The sequence below is a fragment of the Microchirus variegatus genome, assembly GCF_963457635.1.
Source record: "Microchirus variegatus genome assembly, chromosome: 8".
Lineage (NCBI taxonomy): Eukaryota > Metazoa > Chordata > Actinopteri > Pleuronectiformes > Soleidae > Microchirus > Microchirus variegatus.
In genome coordinates, this window is record NC_139809.1 from 4225781 (window position 1) to 4243229 (window position 17449).

A 17449-nucleotide genomic window follows, 5' to 3' on the forward strand; every position below is an offset into this window, starting at 1 on the left:
TATTTATGAGCTACTGTGTGATGTTAAGGCATGTAACCGGTTCTAATTACGTGAGCGAGGAGACATCTGCATCTGGGAAGGAGGGAAGTTCCGGGGAAAAGTTCTGGCGCGAGTCAGGAAGTGAGTGAGTGAGTGAATCTGACAACATGGTGGCTATGCTGTATTGTTTTGAGAGCATGAGCCGTCTGCCAAATGGCTGCCGTTTCCTTGATAGAGCTCTTTGTTGCCGTGAAAAGCAGAGGGAGTTCCCTCATGCAAATTCAAAAGGAACTTCTGAGAAAAGGGGATCCAAAGGGAGCAGACACTGTACTCCCATTCAATACTTGGAAGACGCAGGGATACGCGAGCCTGGGATGTATTAAAGAGTGAAGAAAGAAAAACCCACATGTGCTATTGTGTGACCTGCATTAGAAGTCAAGTGGAGATGTGATTTATCTTTCACACGTTGCGAGTCACTCGATATTATTTTTGGTGACCTGAGGAGAATCTGACTTACATTATCATATTTAGCAGCCCCGTCACAAGACTTTACACTCAGTCACAAGTATGCAACTCAGGCCTCTGCCCACAGAGCAGAACCTCCCACCCACTCACACCCGTCCAACACAGATTATATATCGTCTTACGAAGGTTATTGGAAAAGACAAAAAACGGCATTTCGAGAGTTCTCGCAAAACAGCGCGCAGAGGTTAATTTATTGCCATGTTTACACTTCTCTTCCGGGACATTTGTTCCTCAGATCACCCCCGAGAAGCTGCAGGAGTTTTACGGTTTAATGACGGCTTACAGTAGTGACTGCAGCTCTGTGAGGGAATTCTGACACTTAAGCACAGTGTTACTTTGAACTTAATAATAAAACTGGCTCCTGATTACCGAATATAAAGCACAGGTGTGGCTACGTTTTACTCTCAGGTGTTTAGTCGTAAAAAAACGACACGGTACCGTCTCCAATAACTGTGATGATTACAGAGATCACCGGGGTCATTAGATCCTGTGAAGACCGTCAATATTTGAAGAAGTGATCGTTATCTATGGAGACAAAAACTCTCGCAAAGTTGGATTCACATAAATGCACTTGAAGACTTTCCAAAGGCCTGTTTTGCTGCACGGCGTCAAACCTTTCGTCAGTGACGATGATAATAACAATAATAATCTTATAAGATTTTCAGTGCATTCTTTCATTAAAAAAAAAACTGTTTTAAAAAGTTGTACAGCCTGTGAAAACATGTTGTCTTTACAGTCAAGGTAACTGTAAACTAACTGTAAACTGTCTGCAGACTGCTGGAGGCGTGTCATTGAAGCCTTTGGGCACTCTATTACGTCTGAGTGCTTACAATATCTAGTATTTTTATGCTTTTAATTAACTTCAATGTGCACAATAATCATCACCATGCCGTCTATTGTTATCGAGACGACAGTTTATTGTGACTGCTTTTGTATACGTTGCTTCTTAGCTGCGTAATGTGTGGTTTGGCCTCTGTAATTGTGTATTTATTTAGTTTTTTAACAATGACACTAAAGCTCTACTATAAAAGGCATCGTTTCCTCAACAGATGGGGTTTAACTGGTTGCTAAACGGCTGTGTTATGGTGGGGAGACTTGATTAAAAACAATGGTGCAGAAGAAGCAGAGATATCTCTTGTAAAGCTACTCAAAATATTATCAATATTTGATAGAACAAAATGTGTTGTCAAATCCTTGAATTAAACAGAGACTATCACTTGTTTTCTTTTTTAAAACCCCATCTCGAGAAGCCTTCAACGAGCATTATCAAAATGCAGTGCTACCGTGCTTTGATTATGTCGTGTGACTTAAAATTACTGTGTTAAACTTTGCAACCATACTCACTTCCACCGCAATAAAGATGTTAAGGTCACCTATAATCACCATCTGCTTTCAGGCCCTACTACTGGAAAAAAGGGAAGAACGTTCTCAGAGCAACAATACATCCCTTAATCGGAAAAAACAAACAAAAACGACAGACACAGCATTTGTAACAATAAACTATTTTTTTTTTTTTCATATTTACATCTGTACCTAATGTGCAAATTAATAATTTAAAGTAGTGTAAAACTCTTAAAGGAATACAAAATCATATCTTACAGTCCTAACATGGTGGGAGTCCATGAAGTGGTCACATACAGTAGAAACAAGTAGGAGCGATACTGTAATGTGCAGAGGAGAGAGAGAGACAGAAGTGAACTGAAGGTGAAGCAGTGGACATCCTTGGCCAGGACACACTTAGTTAAGGACAGCATGGTACATTATCCAAGCATCACCAGAACGAACAGCAACACAAACACTGCGTCTTTACAGTAGTCATGTCAAATGAGCAGAAAGCACTTGGAGGCCCGGGGTTTTACAAAAAAAAACCCCACTGATTGATTAAAGCACTGACGATCACAAAGGCTTGAGGTGCTCGTAGCAGCAGGTGCTTCTTTTTAAAACGGCCTCTACGAATGGAATAAGAACACAATCTCACACTGGGGTCAGTGACACACACCTATACTGCAGATCACCACATAGTGCTGATAGCACGACTGCGCGTCGTGTGGCGAGTGTAGAGGGAGAAGAGACACACGGAATCACACTCCGGACAAAAATATGCATTGGGCCTGCTCTCGCTAACTACAATTCATCTCATCTAACACATTGACTGAGTAAAGTAGTTAACAGGCGACGCAGAGAAACACACCATAAAACACTGCATTTTTTTTGAGGGGGGGGGGGGGGAGGGGGTTTGTCCTATGCACATTGTTCAGTATTTGGCACAACAACGTTTTTTGAAAATTTTGAATTCAATACTTTTTTTCTGTTTTGAAGAAGAAGAAGAAGAAGGAGAAGCCAGTTTGGCAGTGCTTGTGGTCTTGGAGAGGTCAATGATACCTTACCTTGCACAATTATGTTGCATTCAATTCAGACACAGCAAACCTTTGGACCTGTGGTAACAACAGAGCTTAACACTGAACAAATGAGTTTTACATTTTCATTCCTAATCCAACCGTACACTCTATAATGCTTACACTTTTTTTTTTTTTTTTTTTAATTCCTGTAGTTCAAATTGTTTACAAAAGCACACCGTGACGATCCTTTACAGATTACAAGACACAGATAACCTACAGTCATTATATTATTAGTGCATAGACAAAATTGGGAGAGGGAATAGCAAAAATCACTAATTTATTGCTTTAAAGTCTAATATTATTCTCCCGTTCAAATTTATCTTGATTGCAAAACAACTACAAATTTTCCACAGGATTTTGAGGAACCGAGTAGAGGTATTGCATTAAAACTGATTCAAAGAGCTAAAATGTTCCTTCCACATTTGAACTTCAAAAAAAAATTAAAAATAAATAGAGAACTTTCCCTCACATACATTGCAGAGATGACTTTTACTCTAAAACAAGTAAAAGACTTAATTCGGTGAGACAGAAATAAAAATAAAATAGCACAATATCTGGCCAAAGCTGCTCACTGTGTCAAGTTCTGCTTCCCCCAATCATAAAGTAAGAATCTTTACCAACAAGGGAAGGTGTGACAGGGATACAAGAGCATTCTTCAACAAAATAGGAAAATGTTTGCCATCATGGATTTTTCTAAATGCAGAGTGCAGATGGTGTCGTTCCCTCAAGTCTCCTTTGGCCTTGCTGATGAGTGATGCTGACGTGGCGGCGATGGCTATGCAGGCCTTTGCACTTTGCTCTCCCTCTCCCTGCGTTTCAGCTCCTCTCTGAAGCAGTAGGAGCAGTAGTTGTCTGTCTCTGACCTGCCGTAGAACGAGCAGTTCTCCCTCTTGCAGCGGCGCTGCTGAAAGCAGTACAGAGGGCTTCCAGAGCTCCGCCCTTTGGTTTTGTCTTGGTTGAGCCAGGTGTGAGACGAGTTGTCCTCGTCCGCAAACTCCAGGCAATCCTGAATGTCTCCCGCGTCGAACCCGTTGGTGTAGGTGTGGGACTTGTGTTCGCCGGGCATGTTGTAGGACAGCGTCTCCATGGTGTTGACGGTGCGCACCCCCGACAGGCGAGCGGGGCTGTAGCTCTGCGACGAGAGCGTGCGGTTTTGCTGGGGGTAGGTGGCGCATGTCTTTAGCGTGCCCACCACAGGCTTATAGGGGTCGGCTTGGAAGATGGAGGATTGCATGTTGACATCTTGTATGTGGATCACACTGTGCCTTTGGATGGGCGGTGTATGGCTGTAGTGGGCAGACACGGGGACGGGCCCGAGTCTCTTAGCACCAATACTGGGGGAGGAGTAAGGCGCGGGGGCTGGGGCTGGGGCTGGGTGAGAAACGTGGTGCGAGGCTGTAGGCGGTGTGAGCGGAGGCACTGGGACGGAGATGAGGGGGCCCGCGGGAGTGGGACTGTTCCTGCCCTGCATCTTAGGACCCAGCGGAGGCTGCGAGTTGTAGCTGTAAGAGTGGGTGTGATGGGGCAGCACAGGAGAGCAGCTCTCCGGAGGCGAGCTGTCCGACCTCTCCCTCTGGAAGACGCTCTCGTGCTCAGGCTTTTTTGCGGCCACCTCGTTACTGACGGGAGGCTTCTTCTCGGCCTCCTTCCTCTTCTGCTCCTGCTCCTGGCTGAATCGTTCCTGGGCATTAGTCAAATAGTAGCTGATCATCTCCTCGTGGAACTGATGGCGATGGCTGGTGAGCAAGAGGCCTGCGAAAATGAACTTGCGCTCCCCCTGCATGGCGGCACGCAGGATGTTGAGGCTGAGCTTGACATCGGTGCTATATTTCCAGTTTTCCATGGTCTTGTCCCCCGAGACTCTCCCTGCACTGTCCTGTCTCTCGGTGGGGGAGGAGCTGGAGGGTCTGTCGGTAGGCGATGGACTAGTGGTCTTTTCAGAAGAGGTGGAGCTGGTGGACTGACCTGACTCCTCCTTGCTTCCCTTGACCGTCTTGCTCTTCTTGGCCTTTTCCCCTCCGCTCTCCCCACTACGACCTGAGCCAGAATTAGATTTGTTCATTTTGCCGTGCACCAGGCCACCCAGACCTCCCATGTTCTTCTTCAGTTTGATTCCCAGGGTTTTGCTGAAGCTGCCTAGTTTATTGGCGACGGAATCAGCTCGGCTCTTGTCTTTGTCCTTGCGCTGCTTGTCTTTGTCTTTGCTCTCCTTGCTGGGCTTGCCGGTGTTGACGTTCGAGTTGCTGCCGACAGACTCGCGGTCAGAGTCCATGGACTCGGCCAAAGACTGGACGTCCTCACCTGCGGAGGCTGTGGGAGACTCTGGCTGAGCCAGTGGAGCCTGGAGACAGAGCAGAAGTGAAGTAAACACAAAACGTGGTAATAATGTGATAACAATAAAGCAGATGACAGCCACCATCTCTGGTTTATCAGAGGACAGTTAAAAGAACTGATTTCATTGTATTTTGAGTCAGTACAGTGACTGATTGGTCTCTGTGGTTTTAAGCTAATCTGGAACGGAGGCGTCTCTCCAGGAATACATGAATCATGACTAACATGACATGAAAAAAAAAAAATTACCCTCGTTTCAGATGGAATTCGAATCCACGTTACATTCATGTAGTTGTGCAGCAGGTTGAGTTTGGCCTCCAGAGACAAGATGAGACTGTGGGAGAACAGGTAAACAAGATTAAGATCAAGCAACTGACGTTTGAGGATCCTCTCTCTGTGTGCCTACATTATCCGTACAGAAGTTTGTTGACTGGCAGGAATGTGAACGAGACGACTTGAACTCTTTGCTAAACTCAAACAGGGTCATTCCTGGAAACCCTCGGGGTGATGCACCGATGTAATCTCACAATCTGTTCTCTCTCTCTGCCGACACTTTGAAGTAACCCTGAACCCAGAGCCCGTAATCAAAGACAAATCCTCCACATACAGCTTTGTGTGTATGAAGACTGGCAGAACAGCCGTGGCTTTGCAGATTTGACTCTCACCACTTCTTGGTCACAACCTTTGAAATAAGCGTGTTTTGTCGATAAGCATCAATACACCGCAACACACCAGGCAAGACTTACTTGGCTAGCTTGGTGTTGTCATTGTCATCCCTCCCCCACTCCCAGTCCCGGCCAGGGTCCACGGCAAAATGGAGTGCCAGCAGCTTGTGCTCCGAGTCAGTCAGGGGGATAACAGCTGGAAGAGATGGGTTGATTATTAAAAGGTTACTTTGGTCTAGCATTGCTACTGGAGTCTACATCACATCGCTTCCCTCTACTCCCACAAGACCATCGAGGTGTCGCAGTTTAAGACCCCAATTCAGTCCTGGTTTTGAAACCAATTCCGAGTGATCTAAACGCATCCAGCTCACGCCAAGTGCAGGTCTCAACACTCCCAGCGTGTTCTAAAAAAAGAAAAAGAGAAAGAAAAACCCACACACACACATTCTGAGGTGGTTTGAGAACACATGTGGCCACATTCCTGAGCATGCATAAACACAATGCATACTCAGTCCCGCAGTTTTGTGATGATCTTTTTATGGTTAGAATCTCATTTCATGTTACAGCAGCACGAGTAGATCTTTGATTCACTAATGTTCACCGTCTATTTGTGTCACTTCAATTCAGACACATACACAAAAAAGTCGACACCAGACATTATCTGTACAGTTCTGTTGTTAGCATGTCGGGCGCCAGTCAATGTCTTACCATACCATCCTTTAAAAGGCGCCATATGTAAGAATGTGGCCAAAAACGGTTACTACACTCAAATTCAAAATACTGAGGTCTTTTCGGTTTCGTTTTCTCCGCTATCGTAGCTCAGACGTAACTGGCAACCCGTGGTTGCTCGGCAGCTGAGACTCTACTGACTGCAATGATTGGTAGACGGCGGTAGGTGGTGCAACATGCCAAAACATGATGACAAGATTTTTTTAATGTGAATATTTTGGCTGTACTGTTGTTGTTGGTGAGTTCAGTTTGTTATATAAATATTATTCCTGAGTCTCTGTGACATATTAGGAGGATTTTATGGCCAGTTGCTTTAGATTTATTACATAATGCACCTTTAACCTCTTTAAGCTGACAGGATAAAATGTCCTTCTTAGTCCAAAAAAAACATAAACGCCTGAATGCTTTCGTTGCTGTTGTCTTATTCCTCTGTGTACTAGCTTCTCCTGTTATTTCCGGGCATGAGCTGGAGGTGGGAACTGTGGCATATGCACAGAATGCCCAAACCGGCTCGAGTCTGACTCAACGCTTACATGGAGCAGTAGCTCGATTTGGAATTGCATTTTCTCGGTGTGTTTGATTATAATAGAATTTGAGCAATTCTATTGCTGGTGCCAATCCCCGCTGACATAGGGTGGTAAGGCGGGGTACACCCTGAACAGGTCGACCAGTCCATCGCAGGACGACATGGAGACAAACAACCGTTCACTCTCACACTCACACCTAAGGTCAATTTAGAATGTCCAATTTGCCTAATCCACACACCTGCATGTTTTTGGTCTGTGGGAGGAAACTGAGAACCCGGAGAAAAACCCCACACACATGGGGAGAACATGCAAACTTTGAGTACAGCTTCAGTCAAACTGAAATGTTTACATGTACTTTACTCAGATTAACACAATAATGTATATTTTCCTCATGAATGTGTATTTAAACATAAGCCAGATCCAAACTCATACAGAATGTGGTCACAGGGGACGCATCTAGGACATCTAGTGCCTCACTCTGTCCTCAGATGTTAACACCAGGTGACATCACAAGGGCACACTAGAATAATGCCACGTTATACATCTAAATGATTATCAGCATGGGGTTAATAAGCAAGTTAAAAAAACTACAATCAAAGAAAATGGCTTGAAATAGTAGTCACTTGTGATTAAACCTGTCAAATAACACATTAGATACAGTCATCTGTGATGCGTCACCACCGACTGCATCATAGTTCAGGAGCAGAGCAGTAAATAGTAGAAGAAAAAACATAGATAGTAGATCAGTAGATAGAGATCATAAAAGTAAACGATAAACCAGCAATTATGATAAAAGCTAATCTTATACTGGAGACATGCAGCTCAACTGGAAAGACAAAGAGAACTTGTTCCAAGGTGTGTGTTTGTCTTGAAGAACCATCACAGAGAGAGGATTACTGAGAACTTGGTTACTTTGCGCTTAAGTGGAGCTTTTGATTATACTCTGTGAGCAGTTACTAAATGAACTTTATTATAAGAGCCAGTTTTTTTTATTTTATTTTTTCAACCAACATGGATTTGATGTCTTAACAGTGGTTATACAAACTGAACACGTTTAACTGATCATACACAGCAGATTGAACACCAAACCATAGATTAGCTCAATGACCTAAACAAACAAGGGATTATTATATTATTTAAAAAAGAAGGGGAAAGGGACGGCTGCTGCAGTCCTGATTTTAATGCCGGTCTATACTGAGGATTTATAAACTGACGACTGATTGCCCTGCATAATGATGATGACGTGTCCTCAGTCCCAGGTTGTACTTAACTGCTAATAACAGTGGAAATATAATGATGTAACTGCTGCTTAGATTATATGGCACTATTAGTTCTGCAGCTGATCAGGGCTACTTGATTTTTTTTTTTTCTCATAGGGTACAATCAGAAAAAAAAAAACATTCACTTTTTACTGATATGATCAGCTACTTATAAGCAGGAAGAGATTTTCAGCACGAATCACTGGACACAGAACATAAAACAGACTTCCTTTTGTGTGGGAGGATTTCTTAACATGAATGTGTGTGTAGTACAGGTGTGTGTGTGTGTGTGTGTGTGTGTACGTATATGTGCATGGAGGCCCACTAAGATCCCACTGACCCACATAACTGCTCTCCTCGTGCAGATCTAGTGTGGAGACTGTGGTCCACATGACACCAGAGAGGCACAGGCTGTTCAGGCTGAGGACACTTCCAGCCTCCGCTCTCAGTCCCAGATGGAAGACACAGTCTCCTCCCTGCTTTCATCACTTCTGCCACTGCCAAGAGGCTTCTTTGCTCTGTGGGCTTCAACAGAAACATGGGACACCAGCACCAACTGCTCCTCCAACTGCAGGTTCAAATTATCTCCTTATATACATATAATGTGGCACGTTTTTGTTGACAGCACACGCTCAGGGGCAAAGTGCATAACTGGTGTTACAAGCGTTGAGATGATGCCCCGAGATCTTGACACAGCGTTAGTGCAGCCACACCCAAGTTTGACAGTTTTAACCCAATTATTTATATCTATCCGACGCCATCGGTCTGTAAGGGAATCTTAATCTAGGCTTGTCCTCAATTACAAACAGTCCTGTTGTGTCATATCTGCAGATCACAATGCATTTAAACTGTCCACCTAAAAAAAAAGAAAAAGGGAATGACTATTAACTGCAGCCACGGAGTCTCAAGAAGTAATGACAGCATTGACGACTGAGAGACTTCTTACAGAGAGGTCTTTCCTCTCTAAGATGCATGTGCGCACACATGTATACAGAGGACACTCGGCCAGCTCCCACTCAGTTCCCACTCAGGTCATGCAGCAGGCAGTTGAGGACTAGGAGGTGGTGTCTTGGCTCCCACGTTGCAGCTGCACTCCTTTCTCCCCATTCCTGAGTGCTGTGTGTGCTGTTGTTCCCACTTGGGCCTGGTCCAGATAAACAGATCCAACGCTGCCAATTGAGCTCTGGGGGACTAAAGTGTGTTGTAATGTATTTACTATCCCCCCCCGTTGGCAGCCTTGTTTTGTTGTCCTTGAATGACCGATTCCCATTGCTTATGTGTGGATGACATCATAGCCCTCTGTGGTATGCGAGCTGCGTGCTCAGCAACATAGCGTAGCTGCTAGCCCCTGCCTCGCCTCGCCTCGCTCGGTTTTGCATCTGATTTGTGGGGAATCAGATGCAGCCTCAGAGAAGAGCGATGTGGGGGGGGGGGGGGGGGGTCGAGTGCTCTCTGTGAGAAAACAGCTGTTGGAAATGAGGTAAATACCGTTTCTATTCACATGATGAAGCTCGATTTTGCTATTTTAAATTTGTGCAGTTCACTTAAAATCGTGCCATGTTTCACGAGAGCAGAATGACAGTGAATTCTTCATCCCCCTCTGTGCACAAAAGTCACTCATTACAAGCAGGAACAGTGAGCCAATGTTTCCGATGTATTGCGAGTCAAGAACAATTTGTACTGTCTGGCTGACTTTGGCCACTTTACACAGCTGCAGATTTAAAGGGCCCAATTCCCCCAGAATAAACAGCAGTCATGCATATGAGCTTTTTTTTTTTTTTTTTTGTCTCCGAGTTTAACAGCGGAAGCACGGTGGTAATAACAACACATAGCATTTGAAATCTGATTGCCATGTTGTTTTAATTACAGTGATTGCATGGTGAGTAATACACTGGGTGCATTTAATGGACAGCGGAGGTGGGAGAACCTTGCCAGAGCTGCATGGTTACTGTGCAATGTTAGGTAGGTGGTCTCTCTGTGTAAAAGATGATTATTTAGTCCATTCAGATTTGTGTTTGACGATGGAATGCGACAGAAAACCTGGAGATGTTTTGGTGTCTAAGTATAGTTATGACTTTTCCAGAGAGCCAGTTACACACACACAAACAAGCTGATAGGAAATAGGCCCATGAGCATAGGACTCAACTGCTTTTCTCAAGAAAATCCATTGACTGCGCTTTTGGGATATGCTCAGAAAATAAATCGGACAAAAAAAAAAGGTGGGGTTGATCCTCAGCAACTACCTCGATATTCACTGACTCCTCCCTTGTTTTGTCACCATCCACACCATCAAACATAGCAATGCAGCAGCCGTGCAAGTAGGCCGTAAAAAGGGGCAGTAGCTTGATGTGTCAGTGTGATTTAGAATCAGGTTACTGGGAGGGACTCTCTGCTATAATCTTCCATAAAGAGGGTTGAAGAAAGAGCCAGTATTCTAAACCCGGGGCCTTTGGCACCTGAACACACACCAAGCCAACGGCCCCCCTCGCAGGCTCTTCGCTGTGCTGGAGGGAAACTGAGAGAATTCGTCCACCTGAGGCGATTACACAGAGGCCTGACTGTCAGGAGAGTGGGTTTGGTTTGTTGAGGCCACATCAGTCCAGGACCCTGCCCATATGTGGTGATGTTGTGAGGTCTTTAGAGGCAGACTAGGGCGAGTCTGCCCCAACTGGCAGTGGAAGATTAGGTCTGTTTGTCTTTCTGTCTTTTTCTCTTCCTGCACATTTGTAGAAATTGACAACTGATCACAGCATCACCCAGTTGTGATAATGTCATTCAAAGACATTCAACAATAGCACATTTACAAGTGGAGCAGCACCATGTTATTGTTGTGTAATATGATTCACCACATGACGTACAAGTGCACCAAGTTTTCATAACATCCTGGAGACAGACAGCAGACAAAAAAAAAACACTCTGATCCTATCTAAGGACACAACGTTCAGAATCAAAAATGCAGTGGTGTTGTGACTGAGCTGCAGTGGGTTCTTTGGACATATGCACCCTCTGGTGGACAAAAGGGAGAACCACATTAAAAATAAAAGTAAGGGTGCTGAAGAGTTTGTATAGGCTGTGTGAGAGAATACGGGGCTTTGATGAGCTGCTGGCACAAAGGAACATGACTTCAGGGCAGGAGTGGCAGGTTAGTAATCATGTCTATTTGCTAGTCTGCAGCGGTCATAGGCCGACTTAATAACTAGGTTGGTGTTTGTAGGCCCAGAATAGGACTTTGCACGCTCAGAAAAGCACAAGGCGGAAAGAGCAGGAAGAGGAAGACCGAGAGGGGAAGAAAGAAGCAGTTAACGCAAGTGTGTTTGCGTTTCAGAGTGAGGAAAAGACATGGAGACACGGAGGTGGCCGACTGCCCATGGAAATTTCAACTGAGTTCCACCCACTGAGTCAGCTACAGGCGAGGAACCCTGACTACCTCCACTGGTTGTCAAGGAGAACCACCTTATGTGTCTATTAAAAGACCTGCATTTGAAAAGGACTCCATAAAATAAAATAAGCAATGCATGTGTAGTATGAACAGCTTACACAACACTAAACTCTCACCAGCACCACATCACAACACAGTCGGCAAACACCCTACTGCAAATTCCTGCGCAAGAAGGAAAATGCATAAACATAAACAGACACACCCACTGTTACAGGCCACATACAACATTTAGTTTACTTTATTAGGCTCCACATTAGCCATTGTACGAGGTAACAGTCAGAGATGTAAGTTACATTCAGACTTGAATTATTTGGACAATGCTGAGGAAGTCAGAAGATGAGGCCTGACGTCCATTTTCCCTCCACAGAGGCCTCTCCCTGCTTCCTGCTGCCAACTGGCCAGCTTTAATAATGGAACACAGGTAAATAGGCTGCTGTCTCATACATTATTCACTTTAAGCAGGACGTGCAGAAACCACTCGCACTCACTATCCCGATCTAAGCATTAAGTTAAAAGCACAGACTGCCTAATTATTGTACCTTTATACAGGGTGACACTCGGGAACCTTCGAACAGCAAGAGGACATGCGTCTCTGATTCCAACCTGCAGTCGTGTGTCAGTGCGGATGCTTACCTTGCTCTCGCTGTTGGTCTCTCTGCTCCATGGACACCAGTGCAGAAAAGTGAGCCTGGTCGTAGGCCAGTACCAGAGGTGAGCAGTGACAGCGGCTTGGAGGCACCTCCAGGGGCAGGTAGAGGCCTCCAAAGGGGATGGGAGCAAATGCTGAAATTCAGACAGAACAACTGCGCTTTAGTGTCAGTCCTTTGCTTGTTCCCTACTGAGGATCCCTTCAAGATGTGGTGGCGGCCATGTCTACCTTCTCCTCCTGAGTCTCTGAGCATCGTATCGGCCACCACTACAATTGGCCTGCGTAACACATGGGCCAGCACGAACACATGGAACTCCTCCAGGCTCTCGTAGACGGGATCCTCAGAGTTATCCACACTGAAAAAAAAACAAAAAAAAAAATGGTGTGACACTGTGGGTTCATGGGATAGTATATAGTAGAGCTGAAACAATTCATCAAGTCATCGATTACTAAATGAATCGTCAACTATTTTGTTAATCGGTTTGAAGCTTTTTTTCATGATTAAAACAGGATTGTTTTAGCAAAGAAACAACAAAAACAAACAAAGAAATCATTAAAACTGAATCATTTTGGTTTGTGGACAAAAACAAGACATTCCAGGTTTGACAAACACCGATCAACGTTTTTTTTTTAACATTTTCTGACATAATCGATTACCAAAACAATCGTTAATTGCAGCTCTAGTTTTGGTAATGTATGTGTATGTATGTGGACACATTTACAGTCAACACTATAATACTGTAAATGTGTCCACATAATCAGTGGTTCCCAAACTTTCTATGTGGGGGGACCCACTTTTTAAAGATGGCAAACTATTGTGACCCAGATCCCAATACAGTATACATTGTGACAAGAGCAAATTTGTGCATAACGTGGCAACTAGTTTAGAGCCATATCTGTGACACCTTATATCACTCTTAATAAATAACGTTTTTGTAATTAACTACAACACAATTTAAAACATTTACACTTAACTAAAAGGTTGGGAAAATTAAATAACTAAAAGTTTGGAAACCTGCCACAAACCCTGACACAACCCATATCTGGGTCTTTGGGAATAACCCAATCCATCTAATCTAATCGGACTAAACTTTGGTTATCTTAAGTAGGGCTGAACAATTAATCAAAATTAAATCGAAAATCGCAATACGGCCTACTGCAATTTTCAAATCGCAGGAGGCGCGATATTTGTTAAAACCAAAATAAACGTGTGTAAAAACATAATTTAAGATACATTATTGTCCTTGATCTATACACATCTCACTCTACAGACTGAAGAGAACATCTTTGTTTCTTACTAGTGCTGTCAAACGTTAGCGCGTCAATGGCGTTTAACGCGCGCTAACGCATGACACGTTTCCATGACGACTGCCCGGAAAAAGACGTTTAAGTGACTCCCGATTGGTAAAACGAGTCTCTAAAGTAGCGCTTAACTTTAAAAACAGAGGCACACATACGCAGTACACAGGTACGCTGGTTATTTGTCGCGCTGCTCTTTTCCTTTAATAAACATACCGCTCCAGCTTCGTGGCACGTAAACATGACGCCAATCGCGTCTTTTCCGGTTAGTCGTTATGGAAACGTGTCATGCACGTTAACGCGCGACACCGTTAACCTTTTGCACAGCACTATTTCTTACAGATCTGTGCAAATATCAGACAGTAATCCTTTTAAATATGTTTTTCGAATGAATAAAATGAGTTAAAAAAAAAAGCAATTCCTGTCCAAAAATAATCGCAATTAGAGATTTATTCAAAATCGTTCGGCCTTAATCTTAAGCAAACAGGACAGCAATGCACAAACTCTATCTGCGCATACAAGCATTTCAATAAAACAGGGTAGTAGAGAGAAAGAGGGAAGGAGGGAGAGACGGAGAGAGAGAGAAAATGCAGAGCTCATGCAAGCAACCACCAGGGAGCCAGAGGATGTGCAACAATTAAGTTGTTAGCCACACAAACAGCCGCGCCGCCACATTTCCTCTAATAAAGAGCCTCTTAATATGTGAATCCCACTCATCCTATTTAGGAGCTCATCTCACACTAGGACCATCAAACATCCTCTAACCTGATTACTGTATTAGAGTCAAACTAAATGAAAGGTCAGAACCACCAGACTAAATGAGTAATCATACTCTTATGTATGGGATATATTTAGAGACAGAAGGCTTAGTGCAGGACAAGTGGATGCAGCATAAACTGACGTTCATTATAGATTGTTTGGAGGATTTCACATGCTTTCCTTCCCAATCTCAAGGGTGTTTATGAGACTCTTCTGTTTTCTTCACACATCAGCAAACGGAGAATATGAATCGTATGTTTATTTCAGTGACAATGGAAAAAGAAAAAGAAACCCACAAGGTTTCTGTGCGTAGGAGGAGGAAACCAGAGTTAGTTTCCATTCTGCCTACAAAGCCTGAGATAAAACCCAGTCTTGTACTAATTTACAAAGTGGAGGGGGGCGGGTGAATCACATCACCTGCTGCATCTGAAAGTAACCCACAGCTCAGGGGAGGCCGTTACGGGAGAAATGATTGATGCCGAGGGCAGCCAGTAGATGGCACACTCTCACACGTGAGCTTTAAAGCTCCCATTAAATCCAAAGAAGCAATTTGAAAAAGAGCAACAGTCAGAGTGGGAAACCGTTTCCCTGACAAATCCATTTTAGTGTGAAGGTCACTTTTGTTTTCACTGTGGGCTTTTCTGCAGTATTTCAGGGCACAACAAGCATTAAAACACAGCAGGAGAGTTGCAAACGTGTGATATGGGATTCTGCTGCTGTGTTTCATTCTGGTCGCCGTACTGTAAAAATGATTACAGAGCAAATAGTGCAGGGTTCTGGTTAAAGGGCTGTATTATGTGTTCGGTCTTGCGAGTGCAGAGTATGCATGCTTCAGGGCTTTTGGGGGATGTAGTGATTGTGTATAGTATGTGACTCAAACAGCTTACCCTCCACTGGTGTTGCCGTTTTTGCTGAGGTGAGTGCGAGGCTCGCTGGAGGCCAACTTCAGCAGCTCGTTCCACTCTCGCTCCCACTCCTCCTCGGTGTACACCAGGCCTGACTATAAACACACACACACACACACACACACACACACACACACACACACACACACACACACACACACACACACACACACACACACACACACACGCGTGTGGAAATTCAGATGAATACTGTATGTGCCGGTGCTCTCCCACACAATCCTTATTATTATTTATTTTAACGGTTTCCATCTGCATCAACAAGGTCATCTCTTGAAGCTGCCCACGTGCGTGTGTTCATACAGTTTGTTATGTTATTTTTTTTTTTTACATTTTGATGGATTGACAGAAGAAATAGGGGGTGGTTAGACTAATGCGTACTAAAGCTGGGGCTACACGGGCATTTACATAGGTCATGTCCCAGTCTGCCCTGGGCAACTTTAATATATGAGCATCTTTGCCTGAACTATCTATCAGTATCAGAACAGCACTGCTACTAATCCGCGTTTGGTATCATGGAAAGATTATTTTCCTTGCAAAATTCCCGAATGTAAGGCACAGCAAGGAAGCTAAAGCCAGCGGCGCCATGAACCGTGACTCATCTCCGGGACGTGTCAGTGTGTCATCAGTAAAAGAGGGATGCGATGCTTTTGGAAGGTGCAATCGTGCTACGTCGGACGCTCTCCCCGACCTCCTTGTTCTGTTGCGTTTGCTGCCACCTCCACCGCCTCTTCAGCGCATCTCTCTCCGCTCCGCTCTTCATCATGGTGTACAAGGACTTCCTCAGCATCAGGTCTCGGTCGTGGAAGCCCCACATGCCTGATCAGCAAAGACAGACAACACCGTTACTGTGTGTTACACCTGCGGACAAAATAGATCAACGTGACGATCACAGAGGCTCGACTAGAACGGGAGGATGCAGGCGCGATGTGGCATTATTTGTATGTCGTGCCTTTTTCATAACAACATCAGACCTGACCGAGGGAGCGTTTGCGTGTATACAGTCGTCGTAGCCCAGGGGTGGGTGAGGACAAGACGCTTTTATCCGGTCAAACGGCTGAATAACCATGTTTTTGAGCTCGTTTCGCTTTAGCCCACTGTTGCTGTTGCCTTCGTCTGTCTTGACTTAAAACGAGAGCCAAATGTTTTCCTTCACTTTGATCTAATGCAGTGGTCCCCAACCACCGGGCCGTTTGGTGCCGGGCCGCACAGAAAGAATAAATAAAAATAACATTATTTCCCGTTTTATTTATTATCGGGGTGTCTGAACAATGTTTTATTTTGAAAAATGACCGGGTTCCCTCCGTTACATCTTTCTACGACTCACTCTAGACGCATTCCGAGGGAGATCGCTGACCAGAGGGTTTGAATTACGAGAGCCGCTGTAGAGATTTCTCTCAGAAAAGAAGTCACCGCTGACATTTAAGTGACAAGGAGTGAGTCGCAAAACTCGCTTACTTGCGCGACGTATTCAACCTACATACCTACACAAAAATAAGTAAATGAACTGAAGACCGCAGATCTCACTCACTCGCACTTTTTACTCTCGCTCTCTCTCTTCCGCCCATCTCGGCACATACTGATTTTAATGAGCAACAAACAAATGCTGAGTGCTGATAAATAGTTTTGTGCAAGCAATTTAAGTTCCCGACTCCTGTTCCAAATAAGACAGGCTTCATTCAGCGATTGAAACAAATATATCAACATTAATGAAACGTTTACAGCCGTTTTGTGTATCTTATTTTGAAGGCACGTTTAAAGCGTTAACCATACCGACCAGAGAGCGTTAGGGGACCGGTCCGTGAAAATATTTCCTGACATCTAACCGGTCCGTGGAGCAAAAAAAGGTTGGGGACCCGCTGATCTAATGCGTCGGTCAGTCCTCCATCCATCGTCTACCACTTCATCCTGCACATGAGGGTCGTGGGGGGGTACTGTGCCAATCTCAGACAATCTGACATGGGGC

The 17449-nt window shown here is 44.4% G+C and overlaps 1 protein-coding gene across 1 annotated transcript in view; it reads right to left on the minus strand.

The window, feature by feature from the left end:
- Positions 1–2846: 2846 nt before the first annotated feature.
- Positions 2847–17449, minus strand: part of otud7a (OTU deubiquitinase 7A) — a 39548-nt gene continuing 24945 nt past the window's right edge. Inside the window, exons 7-13 of the mRNA XM_083893141.1 lie at positions 16175–16302; positions 15448–15560; positions 12731–12858; positions 12487–12636; positions 5981–6095; positions 5484–5568; positions 2847–5244 (exon numbers count right to left, since the gene is read on the minus strand). Coding sequence (XP_083749267.1) covers positions 3679–5244; positions 5484–5568; positions 5981–6095; positions 12487–12636; positions 12731–12858; positions 15448–15560; positions 16175–16302 — 2285 coding nt within the window. The 3' untranslated portion in view covers positions 2847–3678. The remainder of the gene's footprint in view (positions 5245–5483; positions 5569–5980; positions 6096–12486; positions 12637–12730; positions 12859–15447; positions 15561–16174; positions 16303–17449) is intronic.